Below are 21,378 nucleotides of genomic sequence, written 5' to 3' on the forward strand. Positions count from 1 at the left end.
TGCGCTCTACCCCTTTGCGGACGAACCAGGGGAGAGATGGCTCCCGAACCTGGAGACCCAATTCAATCTGCAGGCTGTCCAGAGGGCTTACTGCAGTTTCAGGCTTACAGAGCACCCTCCAGAAGCAGACAAGCATTAAAATGTCTGCGATCTCCCGTCGAAGGATCACTCGCACAGAGTTGATCTGCAGCACGAGGGCAAACCGCGGTACCGAAGAAAATAAAATACTAGGAATTGAGAAATAAAATCACGAGCAGAAGAAAACTAGAAGTTCTCAGCAAGGCTGCAGAATCAAAACTGAACTTCAAAGGGAGTGGCTGCACAGGTGACATCGCAGAGGGGGTTGGTGTTATTTTTAAGTTCTGCAGCCAAGGCTGGAATGGATGCATTACCGGATAGTTCAGGCTCCAGAGGAAATGTACAAGAATATGTGCACTATATATATAAAAAATTTGTACTTGTATGAAACATTTGATTGATAAATTAGAGGGGTTTCCAGCAGCAATTGTTTGGGACATTTTTGGGCCACTCCAAGCACAAGTTAGGCTTCCTTTTTTGTCATGAGTTTGGTTGGAAAGTTTTTTGCCATCTGGCAACTCCGAAAAAAGACTGCTTCATTGACAAATTTACAGTACATAGTGTGGTACTTGAGAGGAGGGGGAAGACAGTATCTAAAACCTATGCTTCCCCCCCCATTTGCCCTTAATGTCGCCTCCAAGTCTATGTATGTGTTTTACCTATAGTATTATTTGTAAAACCAGAACAAATGAAAAAAGATGAAGACTTATGCATCAGCATTGGTGCCATTCTCATAACTCCCGGCGCACTATTTAACACTGACCACTTTGGTGATAAAAAAAAACCCACAGTTAACCAGCACTATTGACTCTAACGAAGTCCTCGGAGAACATCAGCGGTCAACCCCTGCTCCACTGGCACGTGGGTGTGGCAACTTCCACATGCAGCGATCCCATGTATCTGCCACCTCACGCGCCAGTAGATCAGGAGACTTCCGAGGTTCGAATCGGTCCACGCAGACCGCGAGAGCGGCTGCGCTGAATTTCATGGCAGGGAACAGGAGGGCGGTCCTCGGACGTCTCGGAGGGCCGCCCCCCCCCCCGGGTACGTAGCTGGCCGCTGGGAGGTTCCTACACGCGCACGTGATCGCCGCGGGAGCTACTTCCATCCATCCCCGCAGCTCCCCCTTTCCAACTTGTCTTTGAGGTCGACCGCAAGAAGCCCCGCGATTTTCCTTCCCTGGCGTCTCGCCTTTCTCCGATGTAAACCTTCCCCCCCCCCATTCTCTAGCCGTCTCCGCCTCCGCTGACGCAACTTCCTGTTTCCGGCGAGGCGGGACGCGTCCAAGAGAGGTTGTGTCAGAGGGGGGACGGGTCACCGAAGGAGGAAAGCCGCTCAGGTATCAGTTTGATTCTAGGAGGGTGAGGGAAGAGGCGCTAGATCGTGCACCGGGAGGAGAGGAGAGGGGGGGGGGAGTCGTGGTAGAGCGGGAAGAGAGAAAGAGGGGGAGATGGCAGACCCCGGGGGAGGGGAGACCGGTTCTGTGTGAAGAAGGGTGCTGGGCGTGCGAGGGGCAGCCGAATTGCGTGTGACTTGCTCTCTCTCTCTGTCCGGCTGACGCCTTCCAGGTGGAGGAGGGGTCAGAACCTCTATCCGGCTGCCTTCAGCCTCGGGCCCTGAAAACCATTCCCCCAACACTTTGATAACAGTAATGATAAATAACTGCCGTTAGGCAGGCACAAATGCTCGAGTGTACTGTTTTCCAGCGCCCCTCCCCCCTTTCACCTCGCCATCCAAATGCTTACCCTATAAAACTGATGCTCCAGAGGTTAATCTTCTGACCAGCTCTGGGCCGTGTCCTGGTATAAAGAAGTTTGGGGTTAGATAGGATCGCCCAGATGCCCACCTCTGGCTGCCTCTGTTCCTTGATTAGCATCAGCCAAGAGGATCCTGGTAGTGCTGAAGAGTTGGATCAGTATCCCCTGCAAACAAGATGTTAGCATGGAGTGATAGGTAGGGTTACCATGTGGCTCCAGAAAAAGGAAGATGGATTAAGACATCTGGGTTTTACTTCCTAGTGATAGGATCCCAAATAAATAGTATTTACATATTACATACTTAAGTTGGAAGACAATATGAAACATCAAACTTGGCCTTCCAATTATTTTGTTAGTGTTTATATTGAAGTATGTGTATTTTATTTATACTGTACTTTGTTAGATGTGTAAATGGCAATCTACATTTATTTTTCTTGCACCCACAGAACAGGCGATTTAATATACATAAATACAGTGTATTACATTACATTATATTACATTACAGATTTCTATTCCGCCATTACCTTTCGGTTCAAAGCGGATTACAAAAAGAGTTATGGAAGAAGGGTTACAACGTTAGATCAGAGAAAGTTTCCAAGAGAGGGAAAAGTAGGATCTGGGGTTAGGGAGGGGATGGTAAGAGGGGGGTTAAGCTTTATTAAGGGATTTCTTGAAGAGTATAGTTTTTATTTCCTTTCTGAACATCTTGTAGTCTGGGGTTGTTGTCAATAGGTTGGAGACTTGGTTGTCTATCTTCGCTGCCTGAGTGGCCAGTAGTCCGTTGTATAGTTTTTTTCCGTTTTACTTCTTTGATTGGGGGGTAAGTGAATGGGGGGGGGGGGTGTTTTTCTATGCCTGGTAGAGGTGGTTTGGATGAGGCGGTTGTTTAGGTAAGTTGGGCTGTCTCCATTTATAGTTTTAAATAGTATACAGTAGAATTTAAATTGTATTCTTTCCTGGATTGGAAGCCAATGAGAATTGATGAATGCCTCAGTAATGTGATAATGTTTTTTCAATGAATAGATGAGTCTCAGAGCTGTATTCTGAATTGTCTGTAGTTGTTTAATCATTATTGCAGGGCAGGGGAGGTAGAGGATGTTGCAATAGTCTAGGATACTTAGGATTAGAGATTGTACTAGGAGCTGAAATTGTGTTTTTTTTTAAGAATTTTCGGACTTGTCTAAGGTTTCTCATAACTGCGAAAGATTTCTGTATTGTTTTGTTAATTTGTGGTTGCATGGTGCAGCCTCTGTCAATAGTCATACCTAGAAGTTTTAGGGTGGTTTGCAAAGTTGATAGAGTTGATTTCTAAGTTGGTTATGGTTGGGATTTTGTTATTTTCTAGGAGGATGAATTTAGTTTTGTCTGGGTTGAGTTTCAGTTTGTGGTCTTCCATCCAAGTCGTAACTGTAGCTAGAGTTCTGTGTAGTGTGTCTGACATTAAGAGCATTGGTTGGTCGAAAGGAATGAGGATGGTGATGTCATCAGCATAGCTATAAGAGGATAGGCCTTGTTTGTTCAGGTAAACGCCAAGAGAGGCCGTATATAGGTTGAAGAGAGTAGGGGACAGTGGGGACCCTTGTGGAACGCCACAGGGGTTGGACCAAGGTTTGGATTTTTCTTTGTCTGATTTTACTTTGTATGTTCTGGATTTTAAGAAACCTTCAAACCATGAGTATACTTTATCTGAGATGCCTATTGAGTCCAAGATTTGCAGTAGGATGTTATGGTCTACCAGGTTAAATGCTGCCGTCGGGTCCAACTGTATGAGCAGCATTTTTTTTCCAATGCTGAGGTGTTGTCTTGCTGTGTCGATAAGGGAGCCTAGTAGTGTCTCTGTGCTGAAGTTAGTTATGAAGCCGGATTGCGTGGGATGGAGTAAGTTATGGTCCTCGAGATAGTTGGTGAGGAATTTGGCTACTAATCCTTCTGTTAGTTTGATATATAGAGGTATAGAGGCTATTGGTCTGTAGTTGGATGAGAGGTCTCGTGGTCCTTTTGGGTCTTTTAAGATTGGGGTGATGATGATTTCGCTGAGGTCATTTGGGAAAATGCCATCTGTGAGCATGGTTTGTATCCAGTGTAGGAGTAAGGTACGGAACTTAGTGCTCGCTGATGACAGGAGATATGGCGGGCAGTGGTTGAGTTCACATGATACGTGGCTGTACTTATTGTAGAGTTTGTTGAATTCGGTCCAATGTATCTTAGGGAATTGGGACCAAGATCTGTCTGCAGCACAAGATTCATTTTCTGTGGGGAGTATTGTGACTTCGAGTAGGTGGGTTATATGTGGTGGTGGGGGGTGGCAGTGAGGAGAAAGAGTATCCCATTTTTGTCCCGTTAGGCTAGAGAAAAGAAAACTAATTTATGGAACATTAGCCAGTAATATACTCTCAAAAACATTTGTTCCTGATTTAAAATGCATGCATATTCCCCTTTATTAATAACAACAGTTCTTTATTTGTAGACTGCTTTAGCCAAATAAGTTCAAAGCTGTTTACAATAAGATTGGCCAATACAATATTGGAAATATACAATCAACAAACAGCTGAGGTTCTACCTACTTCTGAGTAGTCAGTGTTTATTGATTTCAAAAAGTGTCTAGCGTTATTATAATGTGTGTTCTCTCTATGAAACAGATGAATTATTAAATCTTGTGTTTTTTTTTCCATAGAATCTCTTGCTGCTAATGACAACCAAGCGCATTCATCTTTTTGCAGCATAATCATGTGGTTGTGAAAACACTAAGGGGATCTTTGTCGTTGCGGAGTTATTTCCTAGAAAAGTTGAACATGGGCATGAGGATCAAGTTACACAGCACTGACCATCCTAACAATCTGCTGAAGGAGCTAAATAAGTGCCGACTCTCGGAGACCATGTGTGACGTCACCATTGTGGTAGGGAACCGTTCGTATGCTGCACACAAGGCAGTACTTGCCTGTGCTGCGGGTTACTTCCAGAGCCTCTTTCTGAACACAGGCTTGGATGCAGCTAGGACTTATGTGGTGGATTTCATCACTCCAGCAAACTTTGAAAAGATTCTCAACTTTATTTATACCTCTGAGCTTTTTACAGACTTGATCAATGTGGGAGTTATATATGAGGTGGCTGAAAAGCTAGGCATGGAAGGCCTTCTCAAAGCCTGCCATGCAACTTTCCCAGATCTGGAAAGCTCAGCTATGGCCAAGTACTCTTTATCATCCAATAAAAGTCCATCAGGTTCCCTGAACAGTGTCTCAACAGACCCTAGTCATTCTGTCAATGAGACACGAGGTGGGGGTGGTGACCACTTCAGCTCTGACAGGACTTATATCGCACATCTAGATGGAATGGGTAGCTACAAAGCAGAAGAGAGAAACCTAGCAGGTGAAGCTAATCAGAGCATGCCATTACCACTTCAGCTACCAGCAAAGACAGAGCAGGATGAGCCTGTACCATTTCCCTCTCCTAATATGGCAGCTCAAACAAGTGGAGGTAATGTCAGTTTGGGCATCCAGCCTACCACAAACTCTAGCCAAACCTTCAAGATCCAGAGTAACGGGGATTATAGTAAGAACAGTTTTCTTGTAGCTGATATACCACTGGGGTCCTCTACAGGGAGCAACTCCTGCACCAGTATTGGTGAGCAGTGCAAACATCAGAGCTTTTGCCCAATGGATGAACTACAGCTGGACGAGTTGGAGGAGGAGGAGCTTCATTTTGAAGATCCTGGGGAAGATCTGGGGCCAGCTGGTGAAGTCATTGAACTGAGTGATGGTAGTGAAGATGAGCTGGTATTTGGGGAAGCCACTAGTGGACGGGAAAACAAGGCTATGCCTTGTCAGGTATGTAAGAAGGTTCTGGAGCCTAACCTGCAGCTCATCAGGCAGCATGCTCGGGAACATGTTGATCTGCAGACAGGCAACTGCAAGGTTTGCAAAACTCACTTCCATGACCATAGCTCCCGTGTTACCCATGTCCTTTCACATGTGGGTATATTCCTATTTTCCTGTGACCTGTGTGAGACCAAGTTTTTCACCCAGTGGCAGCTTGCTCTTCATCGGAAGGATGGTGTGAGTGATCACAATGTGGTGGTGCGCCCTTCTGACCCACTGCCGGGGGAAATCAACTCATTCAACGGTGGGACCAGCACAGAACTGACCTGTGCTGCCTGTAGGAAGATTTTGCTCAGAGACTTCCATACACTCCGTGGGCACATTTTGGAGCATGTGAACCTGAAAGCTCAGGCATGTGGAATTTGCGATCGGCGGCACCCCAACCTGTGTAGCCTGATGTGGCATACGCTGTCTCACATGGACATTTCAGTCTTCTCCTGCGCAGCTTGTGCCAGCAGTTTTGTGGACCGCAGCCTATTGGAAAAACATTTGGCTGTCCACCGGAGCATAGACAGCTCCTTATTGTGTTGTCACTTGTGTGGCCAAAGCTTCAGATCTGACGTGGCTTATCGCTGCCACATCAGCCAGCACAAGTGTGATGGGCTAGAAGAGCGGCGGGGCTTTGGTGACCAGCAGCACAGCACCTTACAGAAGCGGAAAGTGCCCGGAGAGTTTCTGAGTGAAGACATTGCCCTGCAGACGCAGACTACACACACTAAATACAGCTGCAAGGTGTGCGGCAAGAGGTTTTCTCACACAAGCGAATTCAACTACCACAGGAGGATCCACACTGGGGAGAAACCTTATCAGTGCAAAGTTTGCCATAAGTTCTTCCGAGGGCGGTCCACTATCAAGTGCCACCTGAAGACTCACTCGGGTGCCCTCATGTACCGTTGCACAGTATGTGGACATTACAGCTCCACTCTGAACCTTATGAGTAAGCACATTGGCATCCATAGAGGCAGTCTTCCGGCTGATTTCACTATTGAGCAGACGTTCATGTATATCATTCATGCCAAAGAAGTGGAGAAAGCCACAGACAGCTGATTGCTCTAAAAATGTCCAAAAATGAACGGTTTGTACGATTTTGAAAGGGTTAGGCATCCTCTACAAGTTGTGCTCAAAGTAGACTTTTCCAGGAATCTAAATTAAGCATAATTTGAAAATACCAGATAAGCTAGTTATAGTGCACTGCTCTTTAGAAGCCGTGGTCTGTCTGCTTGTTTATCCCCAATTCATCATCCTTTGCCGCATGTTGCGTCTCACCCAAGAAGATGAGGCAAAATTAGTACATAGATATTTCCTGACAAATTTGTGCTTCCCAAGGGGTTTGGATTGAGAGTTCAAGAAACTGATGATCACAGAACAAGTGCAACATGGGTAGCAGCAGTGCAAGGTTACATACACAGAGCAAATAACAGTATAAATAACAGCAGTGCAAGCTTCCCACCCGCATGCACAAGGTCCCACCACAGAACAGGGACTGCACGGGCAACAGCAGTACATGCTTCTCATTAGTACAGAGAGGGATTAGTGCTGCATCTTATCTTCTCTGTTCCTTTGTTAACCAAAATTGAATTACTATATTTGCGGGCGTATAGGATGCACTTTTTTCCCCTCAAAATACGCTTAAAATATGGGGTGCGTCTTATGCGCCAGTAATCAAAATTATGAGTTGAAATTTCAGTCAGTCTAAAACTTCTGGTTTTTTATTAATGTACTGTCATATTGTTTCTGCTCTCTCTGACCCTGCAAGGTCTCCCAAATACTGTACACGCGCGTCACAAGTACGCACTGTACATGCGAGTCATGTTGTTTCTGCTCTGTCTCGGATGCTGACTGTCCTATAGTACAGTACTTTTAATTTGGTAGATTTGACAAGAACATTATCTGTGTTCTGTGATATTTTATGTTGAGATTTCTTGGTAAAATATGGCTCAAAAAACAACGCAGTTTCTGAAGAGGCTTCAAGTGATTCTTCATTTAGCTCTGGAGATGAATTTCTGTGTTTTTTGTAGACGTAAATAACTATAAAATTAGTACAGTAAATCATTAAGGAAATTCATGAAAAAATGTAGAAAATTATTTTTTTTCTTAAAAATGTGTCTAAAAAAGGGAGTGCGTCTTATACGCTGCTGTGTCCTATACGCTGGCAAATACTGTAATACAGTAGAGTCTCATCTGGTATTTGGGATTATCCACCATACCTAGGTGACATCACTGCATAATCATTTAGATGTGCACCAGTTTCTCTTGTCATATTTAGTTAAGGCAGCAGTGCTAGGTAAGATTCCTCGGCTCAGTGAGTTTGTCAACTCTTGTTAATGCTTCCTCTTTTGAAAAACATCCAATATTCTCTCAGTTCTAATACACTTTTAGTTTTCTTCTGGGGCCTCAGCAATGATACCCACACAGATAAACAGATTCGATATCGGTTGGGATTTATACATCTAATTTTCACCAGCTCCCAAAAGTGAATTAAAGAAGATTTTTCTTCAATTCTTTCTTCATCATCAACATTCAACTCACATACTGTTTTCACAATTTTTCAAAGTTAAAACTGTACTTATCTTGCTTTTCTTCAATTCGATCAGGTCATTTTCGGGTAGAAGGGTTAGTTTCTTGAATCCCCTACCTGATATTGATCAAATTAAAGAAAAGCAAGATAAGTGCAGTTTTAACTTTGAAAAATGGTGAAAATTATTAAAAGTGAAGTTGAATAATGATGAAGATCGAATTGAAGAAGATTGCAAAATATTCAAAATACAGCTGTAAAAACTATCTTTAAGGCTAAGAAGTTTGACCATGTAACCCCTCTTAAAAAAGGCTTATTGGTTGCCCATCTCACGTAGAATTACATACAAAATTCCTTTTCTTGCTTTCAGTGTTCAGGTCAATCACTCCCCTCTGTTTATTGACAAACTTTTGATCCCATACGAAACTTCACTGTCACTTAGATCATCTCAACAACATCTTCTTAGAGTTCCATTATTATTTTATGACTCAACACGTAAAAAAAAACATTTATTCTGTAGTTGCGCCCACATTATGGAATTATATCCCAATAACTCTAAGACAAGAGACTAATTCTAATAATTTCAAATCTAACCTTAAAACCTCTCTTTAGGGATGTGTTCGAGATTTAGATAAAAGGTTTCGTTTCAGTCTTTTCCTTTACCATATTGTTCTGTCCATTACCTCCTCATTTTATTTTGAGAATTGTGATCCTTCCCATTTCCCCTTTGTTCCATGTCTTGTGAATTGAATTTTTGTATCTATATGTCCTTTCCCCTGTTTTTAACTATTTTTTTCTTTAAAATTTTGTACGATGTAAACCGTTTTGGTGTTTAAAGTAGTATGGTATATCAAGCTACAAGAAACTTGAAACTTAATTCACTTATGGGAGCCGGTGATGATTAGATGTATAAATCCCAACTGACATTGAATCTGTTTATCGGTGTGGTTAGCATCACTGAGGCCCCAGAAGAAAACTAAAAAAGTGTATATTAGAACTGAGAGAATATTGGATGTTTGCATTTGATTTGGTTCTGATAATTTGAATATTGGAGTGCCAGTTTGATAGGATTTCCTCTTTTGAAACATGCATTCAGTATGCCTCTCTTTTATCCCTTATACACTTTTTCTATATTATTTGACACCTCAATTTTCTGACCACTGCACAGTCCCATTTACAATGGATAATTAAGACTCTGCTGTGGAAATAGAAGAATGGTTAAGCCTTATTTTTTATCACAAAAGAAAATTTGTTTGTGGTGGCCTCAACCAAATGATGCCTTCATCAGATTGCATGTAAAAGTATTTCCATAAGCAAGTTCACAGCCTCACATTTGACCTGAGTCAAAATCTGCTTTATTTTCAGGGAGCTCTTGGAGAGAAGGGTTGTTAGCCTTTAGTAATTGGTATATCATGAAAGGGGAATATTCTAAAAATTACCCTCTGTTTCAGATATCAGGTATTTTAATATTGAAAAACTTCTTTTTTTCAAAATGGTGCTCTTCTCTGAGGTAGTAATTTTTGTGTTGATTGACTTCATTATAGACAGCTGTCTGTTCCCTAGTGGATAACAGAAGGCCCTTAGAGACCATCAGGTTTGTAAATATTCAATGAAGTATACTCATTTTTTTAAAGATTGCGAGACCATCTTGTTTTGTAAGCTGGGTGCATCATTTTCCTTCTTTTAGTGTTGCTTTATGATTCCAAGTTAAAAGAATACACTTTTATGACCAAAGAGGGTCTCTCGGTGCATTATAGATCTTTTAAGGCATGATGGATAGTGACCCTATTAAATAGGAGAGAATCATCAACCCAAAACAAAACATCAGAAAAACAGAGTACAGTTAGCCACAAGAAGGGGTGGCAGAAGCAATTTTGCTTTTGTTAGAACAGCAATGACCCCTGATGCTGAAGCACAGACTGTGGTCTGGTCCTTCAATAAAGTGCTTTTTTTTTTTTTTTACCCCCTTCTTGAGGCCGACCACACTCCTTTTGTATGTGTACCCTATTAAATTGGGGCTGATAAGACCAAAATTACTCATCTAGTCTGCTCAGCAATGGCTATACTGCTACTCTGTGCAGATAACTCCCCCCCCCTGCCATGCTGTGCCTTATTGAGCATAGTATAATCATTTTACTGCTGTTCAGGGTTGAACCGCTCTCTTTGCAGGTTGGCCCTGAGATTTATTACCGTCCTCTTTTCATTAAGACATCCTTTTTATTTCTTACAAAAACCTCCAGTTCCTTCAGGAATTCATTCAATGCACCTGTTACCCTTTCCAGGAAAAAAAAAAATTCTTAATATTGTTTCTCAAGTTTCCCTCTTTGGAGCTTGATGCCATGATTCCTTCTACAACGTCTTTCGTTTGAGAAATGTTAGTTTGTGCACTAATATCTTTAATGCATTTGAATGCCTACATTTCTTCTCTAGTGTGTATGTGTAGGTCCTAAAATTTCATAATCAGTTCGTTTGCTTTTCTCTGGATCACCTTTAGCATGCCTCTATTCTTCATAAGAATGAGCACAGTATTTAAAGTGAGGCCTATACAGGAGCTTTATCACCTCCTTTCTGCTTGTTATACCTTTTTGTCTTCATCTTAGCATTCTTCTGACTCTAACCCCACACCATCTTGGCACCTTAAGATAATGAGAAGCTGTTGTCACTCAAAAATCTCCTAGTTGATGCACAACAGCATCTCTTCCCATCCTATGGAAACTCAAATGCATGACTTTGCCTTTCTTTTGCATTGAATCTCAACTGCTAAATAATTGACCACTCGTGAAACTGTTTAAGGTCACTTTTCATTCTGTCTTCTCCCTTGTGGGCAATGTTTCTAAATTGCACATATGACAGTAGTGAACCTCACCCCTGAGCCAGGGTACGTGGAGTATGATCTTACTCAGATTTATTATACACACACTCTTCACTCTTCTTGAAATCCCTGTGCTGTCATAAAGATACTAAATTGAACTGAGGCATTCTTCTAATTATTATTATTATTATTATTATTCTTTATTCTTATATACCGCCATACCCAGTGAGTTCTAGGCGGTTTACATCAATTAGCAAATGATCTGCATTGAATAGCAGATTTACAACAAAATTAGAGGTAGATTTACAAAATTAGAAGCAGATTTACAGCGTTGAATAGCAGGTTTACAACAAAATTAGAAGTAAGTTTACAAAATTAGAAGCAGATTTACAGCATAATTAGAAGAATTTTTGACAGAAAATTGCAGGTTGAATTACGATAAATTACAGTGATTTGTCGCAGTCAGCCGTGAAGTTACAGCGATTCTTAACTGTCTGCAAAGAGGGCAAGGTTTACATCAATATTACAGAAATTGCAGGTTTGACCGAGCTAGGTAGGGGAGGTAGAGAGTGGGGGAGGGAGGGACTGGTGAAGGAGGAAGGGGGCAGCGGTGGGGTAAGTGTCATGTGAGGTGAATGGGTTATTAAGGGTCGTGTTTGCTGAAAAGGTACGTTTTTAGTAGTTTTCTGAATGATAGGTAAGTGGGGGTCTCGAGTATCATCTGAGCTAGCCATGGGTTCGACTTGGCTGCTTGGAAGGCAAAAGTTCTATCCAGGAATCTTTTGAGAGGGCAGTGTTTAGGCGAAGGGAAGGCGAACAATTGAGTTCTCCGTGATGTCCTGTTGCTGCAGTAGAGGTTAAAGTGTGTGTTTATGTAACTTGGGGAGGAGCCGTTAACCGATTTGTAGCAGAAGCATGCAAATTTAAAAAGAATTCTAGATTCAAATGGTAGCCAGTGTAGTTGGTGATAGAAAGGGGTGACATGTTCCCATTTCTTTAGGCCAAAGATGAGGCGCACCGCGGTATTTTGGACTGTTTTTAGTCTCCTGGTAGTTTTCTTAGTGGCGTTAAGGTAGATGATATTGCAATAGTCGAGGATGCTGAGGATGGAGGATTGTACAAGTAGGCGGAATGCATTGTCATAGAAGTGTTTTTTTATGGTGCGGAGTTTCCAAAGTACCGAGAAGCTTTTCCTAATTATGAGGTCGGTATGGTTATCTAGAGATAAGTTTTTGTCCAGCGTGACTCCCAGAATTTTTATGGTCGGATCAAGGGGGAAGGTCTTTCCTTTTAGTTGAATTGTGGTTTCCTTAATTTTATCTTTGGGGGAGGCTAGAAAAAATTTTGTTTTGTCTGGGTTTAATTTCAGTCTGAATGAAAGCATCCAGAGTTCTATCTGGTTGAGAGTGTTTGAGATGTGGTCGAGTAGTTCTTGTGAAAAGTTGGTTAATGGAATGGTTATTGTGATATCGTCTGCATAAATGAAGAATTTGAGATTTAGGTTGTGTAGGAGTTTACCTAGTGAGGCAAGGTAAATGTTGAATAGGATGGGGGATAGGGGGGAGCCCTGTGGGACCCCGCAGGTGTTATCCCAGCAGTATGAGAAAGAGTTATTCTTGAGTACCTTGTATGATCTATTTTGTAGGAACCCCTGAAACCAATTGAGGACCTGGTCTGAGATGCCTATGTGCGCTAGGCATTCCAGGAGAATGGTGTGGTCGACCAGGTCAAAAGCACTGCTCAGGTCGAGTTGTATGATCAGGGCACTTGAGCCTTGACTGAAGAGTGTGAGGAGGTGGTCGAGAAGGGAGGCTATGATGGTTTCAGTGCTGTGGTCCGCCCGAAATCCTGATTGGTTGTCACTTAGAATGTTAAATTTTTCAAGGTATGCGGAAAGTTCCGCTTTTACCAGCCCTTCCGCTATTTTGGTAAATAGGGGGATACTGGCGATCGGCCTATAATTAGAAGGGGAGTTTGGTGGTTCTTTCTCATTTTTTAAAATTGGGGTGATCATTATTTGACCCTGTTCCGATGGGAAGTTACCTTTGGATAATAGGTAATTAACCCATGTCATCATTTTTGCTTTAAAATGGGGGGGGGCCGTTCTCATGATTTTTGGTGGGCATGTGTCCAGATGGCAGTAGGAGTGAGTATACTTGTTGTAGTAAGTATTGAAGGTTTGCCAATCGGTTATTGCGAACTGTTTCCAACTAAGGTCGACTTTGGCTCCCGGGTCTGGGTTTGGAGGATTCATGTCTGTGAGGATGGGGAAGAGCTCGAGGGGGTTGGGGCTGGCTGGTAGAGTTGTTCTTATTTTTTGGATCTTGGTATTGAAGAAGTCAGCCAGGGTGTTGGCGGTTAAGGTGGCTTCTTCGTGTAGGTTTGTATAGGTTTCTATGTTGTAAAGATCATTTACCAATCTGAAGAGGTTATTGCTATTGGTATTAGGATTACCGATTTTGTTGGAGTAGAATTTTTTTCTTTTTTCACTAGTGAGGGTTTTGTACTGTTTTAATTTTTGTCTCCATGCCAGTCTGTGTTCTAGCGTTCCGGTTTTTTGCCATGATCTTTCGGCTTTTCTGAGGTCCTTCTTGCATTGCAGCAGTTCAGAATCGAACCAGCCTTCTTGGTTGGGGGTTCTTATTCTGCGGGTTTTTTTGGGGGCAATCACGTTTAGTATATTGGTACTATCTTGTATCCAGGAGGTCATGATTTGTTCCGTATCTTCTATTGGATTGGTGTTGATTTCGAAGTGGGACCAGAATTCCATTGGGTCAATCTTTCCTCTGGTATTGTGGGTTTTGACTGTTCTTGTTTTTTCGCTTTTAGGGGGTTTAAGTTGGCATCCAATGGTGAAGCTGCATAGGCGGTGATCGGACCAAAGGGAGTCTGACCAGTTGCCTTGTTTCCAATAAAAAGTGGGATTGGTCTGTTCCTTGGAGGATAGAGTTACCAGGTCTAACTGGTGTCCTCTTTGGTGGGTTTTGATCGGGGGGTGTTTGTCAAAGCCTAGTTGTGAGAGCAGTGACCAGAAGTCCGCGGTTTCAGGTTGGCCAGTTTGCTCGAGGTGTATGTTGATGTCCCCACACAGTAGGTTGTATGGGCTTGTTAGAGAATTGGTAAGGAGTAATTCAGCAAAGTCGTCTTTGGTCGTGGTCCATTTTTTGGGGGGTATGTAAAATAGAGTGATGGTTAGTGAGGAGGGCAGAGATGTTGATGTTAGGGCGATGGTTAGCATTTCGGAATTAGGTGAAGAGGTTGTGTTAAGAACGGAAGCATTGAGATGGTCTCGGAAGATTATTGCTAGTCCTCCTCCTCTTCCCCATGTTCTGGCTAGGGAGAGTATCTTGAATTTTGGTGGAAGACAATCTTTGATAATGATGTCTTTGTCTGAAAGCAGCCAGGTTTCTGTGAGAAGGACAAAGTCGGGGTTGTTTTCAGTTAGCCAGTCTTTGATTAGTGTGGATTTATTCCTCATAGATCTGATATTCAGGTAAAATTACCTATCTCTCCTTAGACTTCCATTTACCATAGTCATCTGTTTGTTGTTCAGTTCCCTCCTTGGCACCTGCCTTCAGGCTGCTCAGGTTGGAATCTCTTATATAGCATAGTATCATAAGTTTTACTCTAATTCAAGTAAATTACTTGCTGCATATATCATCAATATAAATCTTTATCATCCAAACAAAGAAATCAGATTTGTTTGCGATGAGCAGCTTCTGGTTCAAATCAAGCTGCCTCAGATCTTGTGACTCACTGGATTGTAAATAGTTCATTATCCTTTCCTTCAGTAGAATCTCTGTTAATTGTTTCACCATGAAAGTAAAGCTTATTAGCCTCTAGTTGGTAATTTCTCCGTTATCACTCTTGTGAAGACGGACTGCAACTACCTTTCTCTAGTCTGAGGCCAGAACAAGTTTTTTTTTTTCTGCACCTGAGACAGGTGGAATTACATCTGGCTTCCCCCTTAGTTTTTTTTAATTATTTGAGCTTGCTTTGTAAGGGATATGCGGTTTTATAGAGCAGCACCACATGGTTTCCCTTGGATAGGCTAGTGCTGGATGATCTGTCATTCAGAATGAGGAGGGGGAAGCCAACTGGTCAGTAACATCTATAGAAAGAAGAATTTGGGGTTGCAACAGAGGAAGCAAGCCAAATTAGAATTTCTGTACATCATATTGCATCATCATAGCCTCTCCACCCCCACCCTTCAAGAAAAAGACCCAAGGGCCTTCTATACATAAAGACCCACTACTACAAGTTAGCATCGGGCACCCTGGAAATCTGCCATTATAATTGATCATACTATATGGGAGAGAATTCTGGATGTTATACTGGATTGGACAGAAAACAAACCCTGCACTTCAGTTCTTTTAACATAAGTTGTCCAAAGACAAGCAGGATGTAGTATACTCACTGATGGAGCCCAGTGTAGAGAACGCACCTCAGCATTCTTTCTAGAAGCATTTGGAAATGGCTCACTCTGCATATTTGCTCCTTCCCACCCACTGTCTTCATGCAAGACCAACTCACTATTCTATGGATCAGTGAGCATATCTCTTGCCTGGTATCTCACACAGCTCACATCATTTAGAGTTTTTCTCCATTAAGTTTTGTGGTTCTTACCTTTTCTCCTTGTTCATGCAGAGCCACTGACCATCCCTTTTAGCCTTCCTAGTTGGGGGGGTTTTCAGCACTTATAAGTTTTGGTTTTTTTTGTAATCGTGGTCAACCAGGCTCTCTTAGGCCTCATGCACATACCATTGAGCTATTTGATTTCATCTGAGACATTTTTCTGACATCCCTTAAAATTCCCAGGGGTTTTAAAAAGTGCTCGTAAGTACAGCAGAATCTTGTCCCTCATTGGACACTCATAATTGGTGTCTAGGGCCTGATCATGATCCCTCTTGTAAACCTTGTTTACAGATATCAGGCAGAGGTATCGGTGGTCGAGAAAAGCATGTGAAAGGAATTTTGTTGCTGAGAAATCCAGTCTATGGGCATTCTCCAGTCCCCTTCCAAGGACAAGGAAGGACTCATCATCCTTATCAGTGCTGAAGGACACTGATGTGATGCATCAGGTGGAGGCCAAGAAGTACCAATGTCAATCCACCTCAAACCACAATGTTGAGAACACAATGGCTTTGAGGACCTCAAAGCACTCCAGACATAAGGGCCAGTCAACACCCAGGAACCAAAGGGGGCACAATAGGATGAAGGTGAAATACTAAGAAGTAACCTCAGGAAATACTTTTTCAAGGAAAGAGTAGTGATTGCACAGAATGGCTGTCTGGTGGAGGTGGTGGAGAAAAAATATATCTTAACTTCAAAAAAAGCTTGGGATACTTTGGAACTCTAAGGGAGATGAAGGGATAATAGGCAGACTAGATGGGGCCATATGGTATTTATCTGCCTTTTTATTTCTATGTTTCTATTGATACTTCTCAGACACCTTCAAAGAATGTGACCCCTCATGACTGGCCCCCAGCTTTCATTAATGGCGGTCCTTAAAGAGTGGCATTCGAATCATGCTCCAGGAGCAGATGGAGCACCTTTTTTTTGCTTGACAAGAGGCTATGGCATAGAGGGCAACAGTGCTGGCATCTCAGGTGATCCAGTCTATTCTGTAGATCCATGCACTGCTTGCAGGAAGCACATAATAACTTTATTTTTATATACCGCCATACCACAAACAGTTCTAAGTGGTTTACAAGGGAAGAGACTGTATACAGACAGCGACATTACAGCGAACTTTAGACATTGAGGCCTCAATGGACATTGGAGCCAGAGTGTACTGAGCCAGTGTTCATCTTCAGTTCCCCAGTGGGCCTTCTCTCGGCAATGAGGATCCCTGGTTCTTAGATGTTCCTTTCACGGGCCTGACCAGAGTGTCAGTCATTCAAAGCAGGCAAAGTTTCTGATGTCTTCAAGGTAGTACTTCTGTTAGCCTGATTCAGACCTCCTCTGTGTGTCTGAGGAGGCACCAGAGAGCCTCTTGAAGGAGGGGTTCCTTGGTCTTTCCTCAGAGCCTCCCTATGAAAGGAGAAGTAGCCCCCAGAAGCACTCTCCTTTTTGGATTTTATAAGTCAATTCCATTTGATTTAGACACTAAGGAGCTCATAATTGAAACTTAAACATATCTAAAAACGCGCCCTAGTTGACCTGTCTTTTAGGTTGTTCAAGTGCCGATAAACCTATTTTTTGATGTATCTAGGATCTTTTTAGGCCTCTCAAAGCCACTGTGCACCCAGAGCTAAAAGGGGTGTATCTGGAGGAGTGATTAGGGCACGATGTTGGCTGACCTAGACTTAGTTGTCCTGCAGGGATAATCAAAGGTTTTACGAGACTTTCTGGACAGAACTTATACGCTGTGACTTAGACGATGTAAAAACAGGTATAAGTGCCCAAAAGGAATCCAAAGTGACTAGATAACCACTGCAGAGACAAAGTATAGACCCCACACAAACTCCCCCAGTGTTCACTGATCCTGACCCCCACCCCGGAAAGATTGGAATAAAAACATGTATACCTGTCTCCAGAACATCAGCACCTAGTATAGGCAATCCTAGTAGAGCTGCACACAGATCTCTTAAATAGTTTTCAAGTTTTATTTAAAATTTGATTGATCTCCTATCCTGGATTCTAGGTGTTATACAATAATAAAAGGGGGGAGTACAAAAGTTAAAACAAAGACATATACAAACAATATATGTAGACACAACATACAATTAAACAAAAGGGTAGAGGGATTTACTACAATAAAATCTAGGAAAGAGAACATTAATGGGAAAAACAAAAGGAATGAAGGAGAACAGCTTCATTACCACCGTGTACCTTTTAGGCAGAAAAAAGAAAGAAAAAGGGGAAAATCAGTGTTCAAAGGCATCTTTAAAGAGAAATCATTTCAATGCTCCTTTAAATTTATCTAGATTTTTTTCTTCCCTAATATGTATTGGCAGTGAATTCCAGATCATGGGGGCAGTTACTGAGAATGTTGTCATACGGCGAGTACTAATAATCTTTAGTGAAGGTGTGAAGAATAAGTGTTGAGTTGTAGATCTTAAAGCTCTGGGAGGATCATGTGGAATGAGTAGTTTGTCAGTAAAGGCAGGTTCCTTAGTTTTTATGTGTTTTGAAAATTATCATGGCAATTTTATGTGCTATTCTGTGCGGGATTGGGAGCCAATGGGCTTTCTTTAACAGCAGAGTGCTGTGATCATAGTTCTTAGAATTAGTGATGACTTTGATAGCTGTATTTTGAATTAACCGAAGACATCTGATTTTCTTTCTGCAGTATCCCTTTGTATAGGGTGTTACAGTAATCAATTTTTGGTATTATAAGTGAGTGAATCAATATGTTTAGAGATGGTGGTTCCAGAATACTTGCTAAAGACCTAATCATTCTAAGTTTATGGAAACAGCTTCTAAATACAGCCCCAATTTGTGCATGTTAATTTAGTTTACTGTCAATGATCACACCTAAAATTTTAACGGAATTGACTAAATTGACAACATCAATGTGAATTAGCCGGGAAAGGGGGTGGTGGTTAGTGAAGCATAGAGAGGAGGACCCAGACCAATAAATCACTCTAACCACTATGGTGGAACATCTACACCCACCAACCCCTACTGTACTGCCATATGAGTGGCACCTGTAGCCATAAGGGCCATTGGGGCTGTAGACAGGTGGGTATAGCTCTCACAGCCTAATGCCCAGACCCTCGACGACCACTTCCTCAACAAAATAAAGACTACCTCAAGACATTGGAACCACTTCTAACTCTACAGCTCTAATCTAATTACTTCCAGAAGAAACTGCCACCAACCCTTGTGCTGCTGATCAAATCTGGAACACTTTTTCACCACTAGAGAATTCAGTTATTTATAAGCTCCTAAAAAACTCTCCTCTCGAAGCAGTGTCATTGATAAATGTCCTGGTCGGCTATTAGCTAGTGTTCCTGACCTCATCACAGCCTGGCTCACTCATCTCCCAAACAGTTTACTTCACCATGGCCAATTGCCACCTCAAATGGGTCAAATTGCTCTCATCCCAATCCCCAAGGCTTCAAACACTGACCTAACAAATCTGGCAAACTGTAGGCCTATAGCTGGCATTCCTAACCAAACTCCTAGAAACACATGTAAGCAAACAACTCTCAAACTATATCGAAAAACACTCATGCCTTCATCACACAGTTCCGTTTCGACAACAAGGAGTAGTTACTGCTAACCTTAACTGCCAAAGTCAAACAATTACTAAGCAAAGGTCTTCAAGCCATGCTTCTTCGATATCTCTGCAAAGTTTGACTCTGTCAATCACCACCTACTCCTAAACACACTCTCTAAGATAGGTATCATGGGCACAGTCTACAAACTGGTTCTGAGACTTCCTACAGAAAAGAAACTACCTTGTCAGGAAAGACGATGAATTCTCAAAAAGCTGGCATGCTTTCTGTGGTGACTCCCAGGGATTCCCTCTCTCCCCTATACTCTACAACCTATGTATGAGCTCACTAGGCAGTATAACTTTCAACAGCGAAAGCCTACTTTCATACGCTGACAATATTCTCCTGCTCATCCCAATAGAGCACAACACCATAAACATCCTTCTGAGAATCACAAACTGCAGTGAGACGATACAAATGGGCTTCAAACTGAACACAGCAAAAACTAAAGCACTTTAGTTTCACAGTCCCCAGCAAACCATCCCAACAGCCTTGCCCACAGGAACCAATCTCGACATCAACAAAATCTCCAAAATATTTGGAGTCATACTAGACTCAACCCTATCCTACAAACCCCAAATCTCTAACATAAGAAGAAAGACCTACAGCATGAGACAACTCCACTGGTAAGACCCTACTTCCACAGTCACCACTTTGTGATACTGACGCAGATGCTGATACTATCACAACTGGACTATTGTAACTCACTCTACACAGGCATAAACACCAACCTCACCCGGAAACTGATTCAAAACACGGCAATGTAGCTAATCTTCAAGCTGAAAAAAATACAACTCCATCTCAACATACTTCAACAAACTCTACTAGTTACAAATCAATGCTCGCATTAGTTTGTGTAATGTACCACATTTTAAATGTGAGCTCAGCAACACTTCTCATCAACTTCAATTCTCTATCCAACTCAACCAAAAATGTCAAGAAACTCATCCTTCCATTCCCCAAAGGAATAAAGTACAAATGCATATTCAGCACACTTCTTACCTTCTTAGGTGCAAAATCCTGGAACAGCCTCCTGACAGATATCAAAATTGAACCCAATTATCTCAAATTTTGAAAAAAACTGAAGACTCTTCTCTTCGGGGCAACACACTTCATCGACAATTAGTAGCGTACATGGACTGAGTCTCCACTTTTTCAATTCAAATTATACCACCAGTCCCCCTTCTACCTCCCCTGTGCACCCCTCTTCCTTTCCTCCTCCTGTCTCTTTTTCTCTCCTCCATCTTCTTTTCAGCATCTTTTGAATTGTATGTCACTTTGAACCTTTTTAGGCATAGAGCAACTGACAAATTGTAGATTGGATCATATTCCCTTTTCTGCACAGCAGATGAACAGAAAGGTCAACTCGAGAAGCTCCAGCTTCACTACTCCAAAGTGGTCAGATCTGCTCTTGAAAGAACCAGAATGAAGGGCCACAAATTAAAAATAAGCAAGGAGAACAAACACTGAAGTGGCAACTCCCTCAAAAATTTACTTCTGAGCAGTGCAGTGTTAGAAAAGGAGAAACAAATGCTTTTCTCCTATAATGTAAAAATTACAAAAATCAAAAAGATGCACATTTCTACCATTTCTACCTTTGTTGGTGGGGCATTTTATTTTTATAATCATTGGTCCCAGTCTCTCTTCTACTTTTCTTGTGTCAGTCTTCTATGTTCTTTTTCAGGGTTTCCTTTTCATTTTGTTGCTCATCTCTTGACTTGACACTTCATTTCTCTCTTCTCTGCCTCTCCATTCGTAGTCATTCTATCACATTTTCTTCTCTGCACTCTCTGATTGAATAGTGACAGAGGGAGCAGAGAAGGAAACAAAAACGTGAAACTGAATACGTTTTTGTTTTCTTCTCTGCTCTCTCACTGTCTCTTTCTCAGCTTCTTATTTCTGCTATGTTTCATCCGGTCCCTAGAGCCTCGTACCTTCCTCAAAAATCCTCATCAACCTTTCATTAACTTTATTCTCATCAGCTTTAGCTCCTTTCTGTTACTTATTGCCTCCTGGGATTGAGCCTCTTTTTATTACTGCCTACCCAGCTTCTGTTTCTTTTTTGTTCAACTACCCTCAATACCATTTCCACATTCTCTCACTCCTTCCACAGTAC

At 42.1% G+C, this 21,378-nt stretch overlaps 1 protein-coding gene across 1 annotated transcript; it reads left to right on the forward strand.

Annotated features, from left to right (window-relative positions):
- The first annotated feature begins 1,197 nt into the window (after positions 1–1,197).
- ZBTB39 (zinc finger and BTB domain containing 39) lies at positions 1,198–8,049 on the forward strand. Its single transcript, XM_033938527.1, has 2 exons — positions 1,198–1,417; positions 4,510–8,049. The coding sequence occupies exon 2, from the start codon at positions 4,628–4,630 to the stop codon at positions 6,755–6,757; it is 2,130 nt and encodes a 709-aa protein (XP_033794418.1). The 5' UTR covers positions 1,198–1,417; positions 4,510–4,627; the 3' UTR covers positions 6,758–8,049.
- Positions 8,050–21,378: the final 13,329 nt, after the last annotated feature.

The sequence above is a fragment of the Geotrypetes seraphini genome, chromosome 3 (genome assembly GCF_902459505.1).
Source record: "Geotrypetes seraphini chromosome 3, aGeoSer1.1, whole genome shotgun sequence".
NCBI lineage: Eukaryota > Metazoa > Chordata > Amphibia > Gymnophiona > Dermophiidae > Geotrypetes > Geotrypetes seraphini.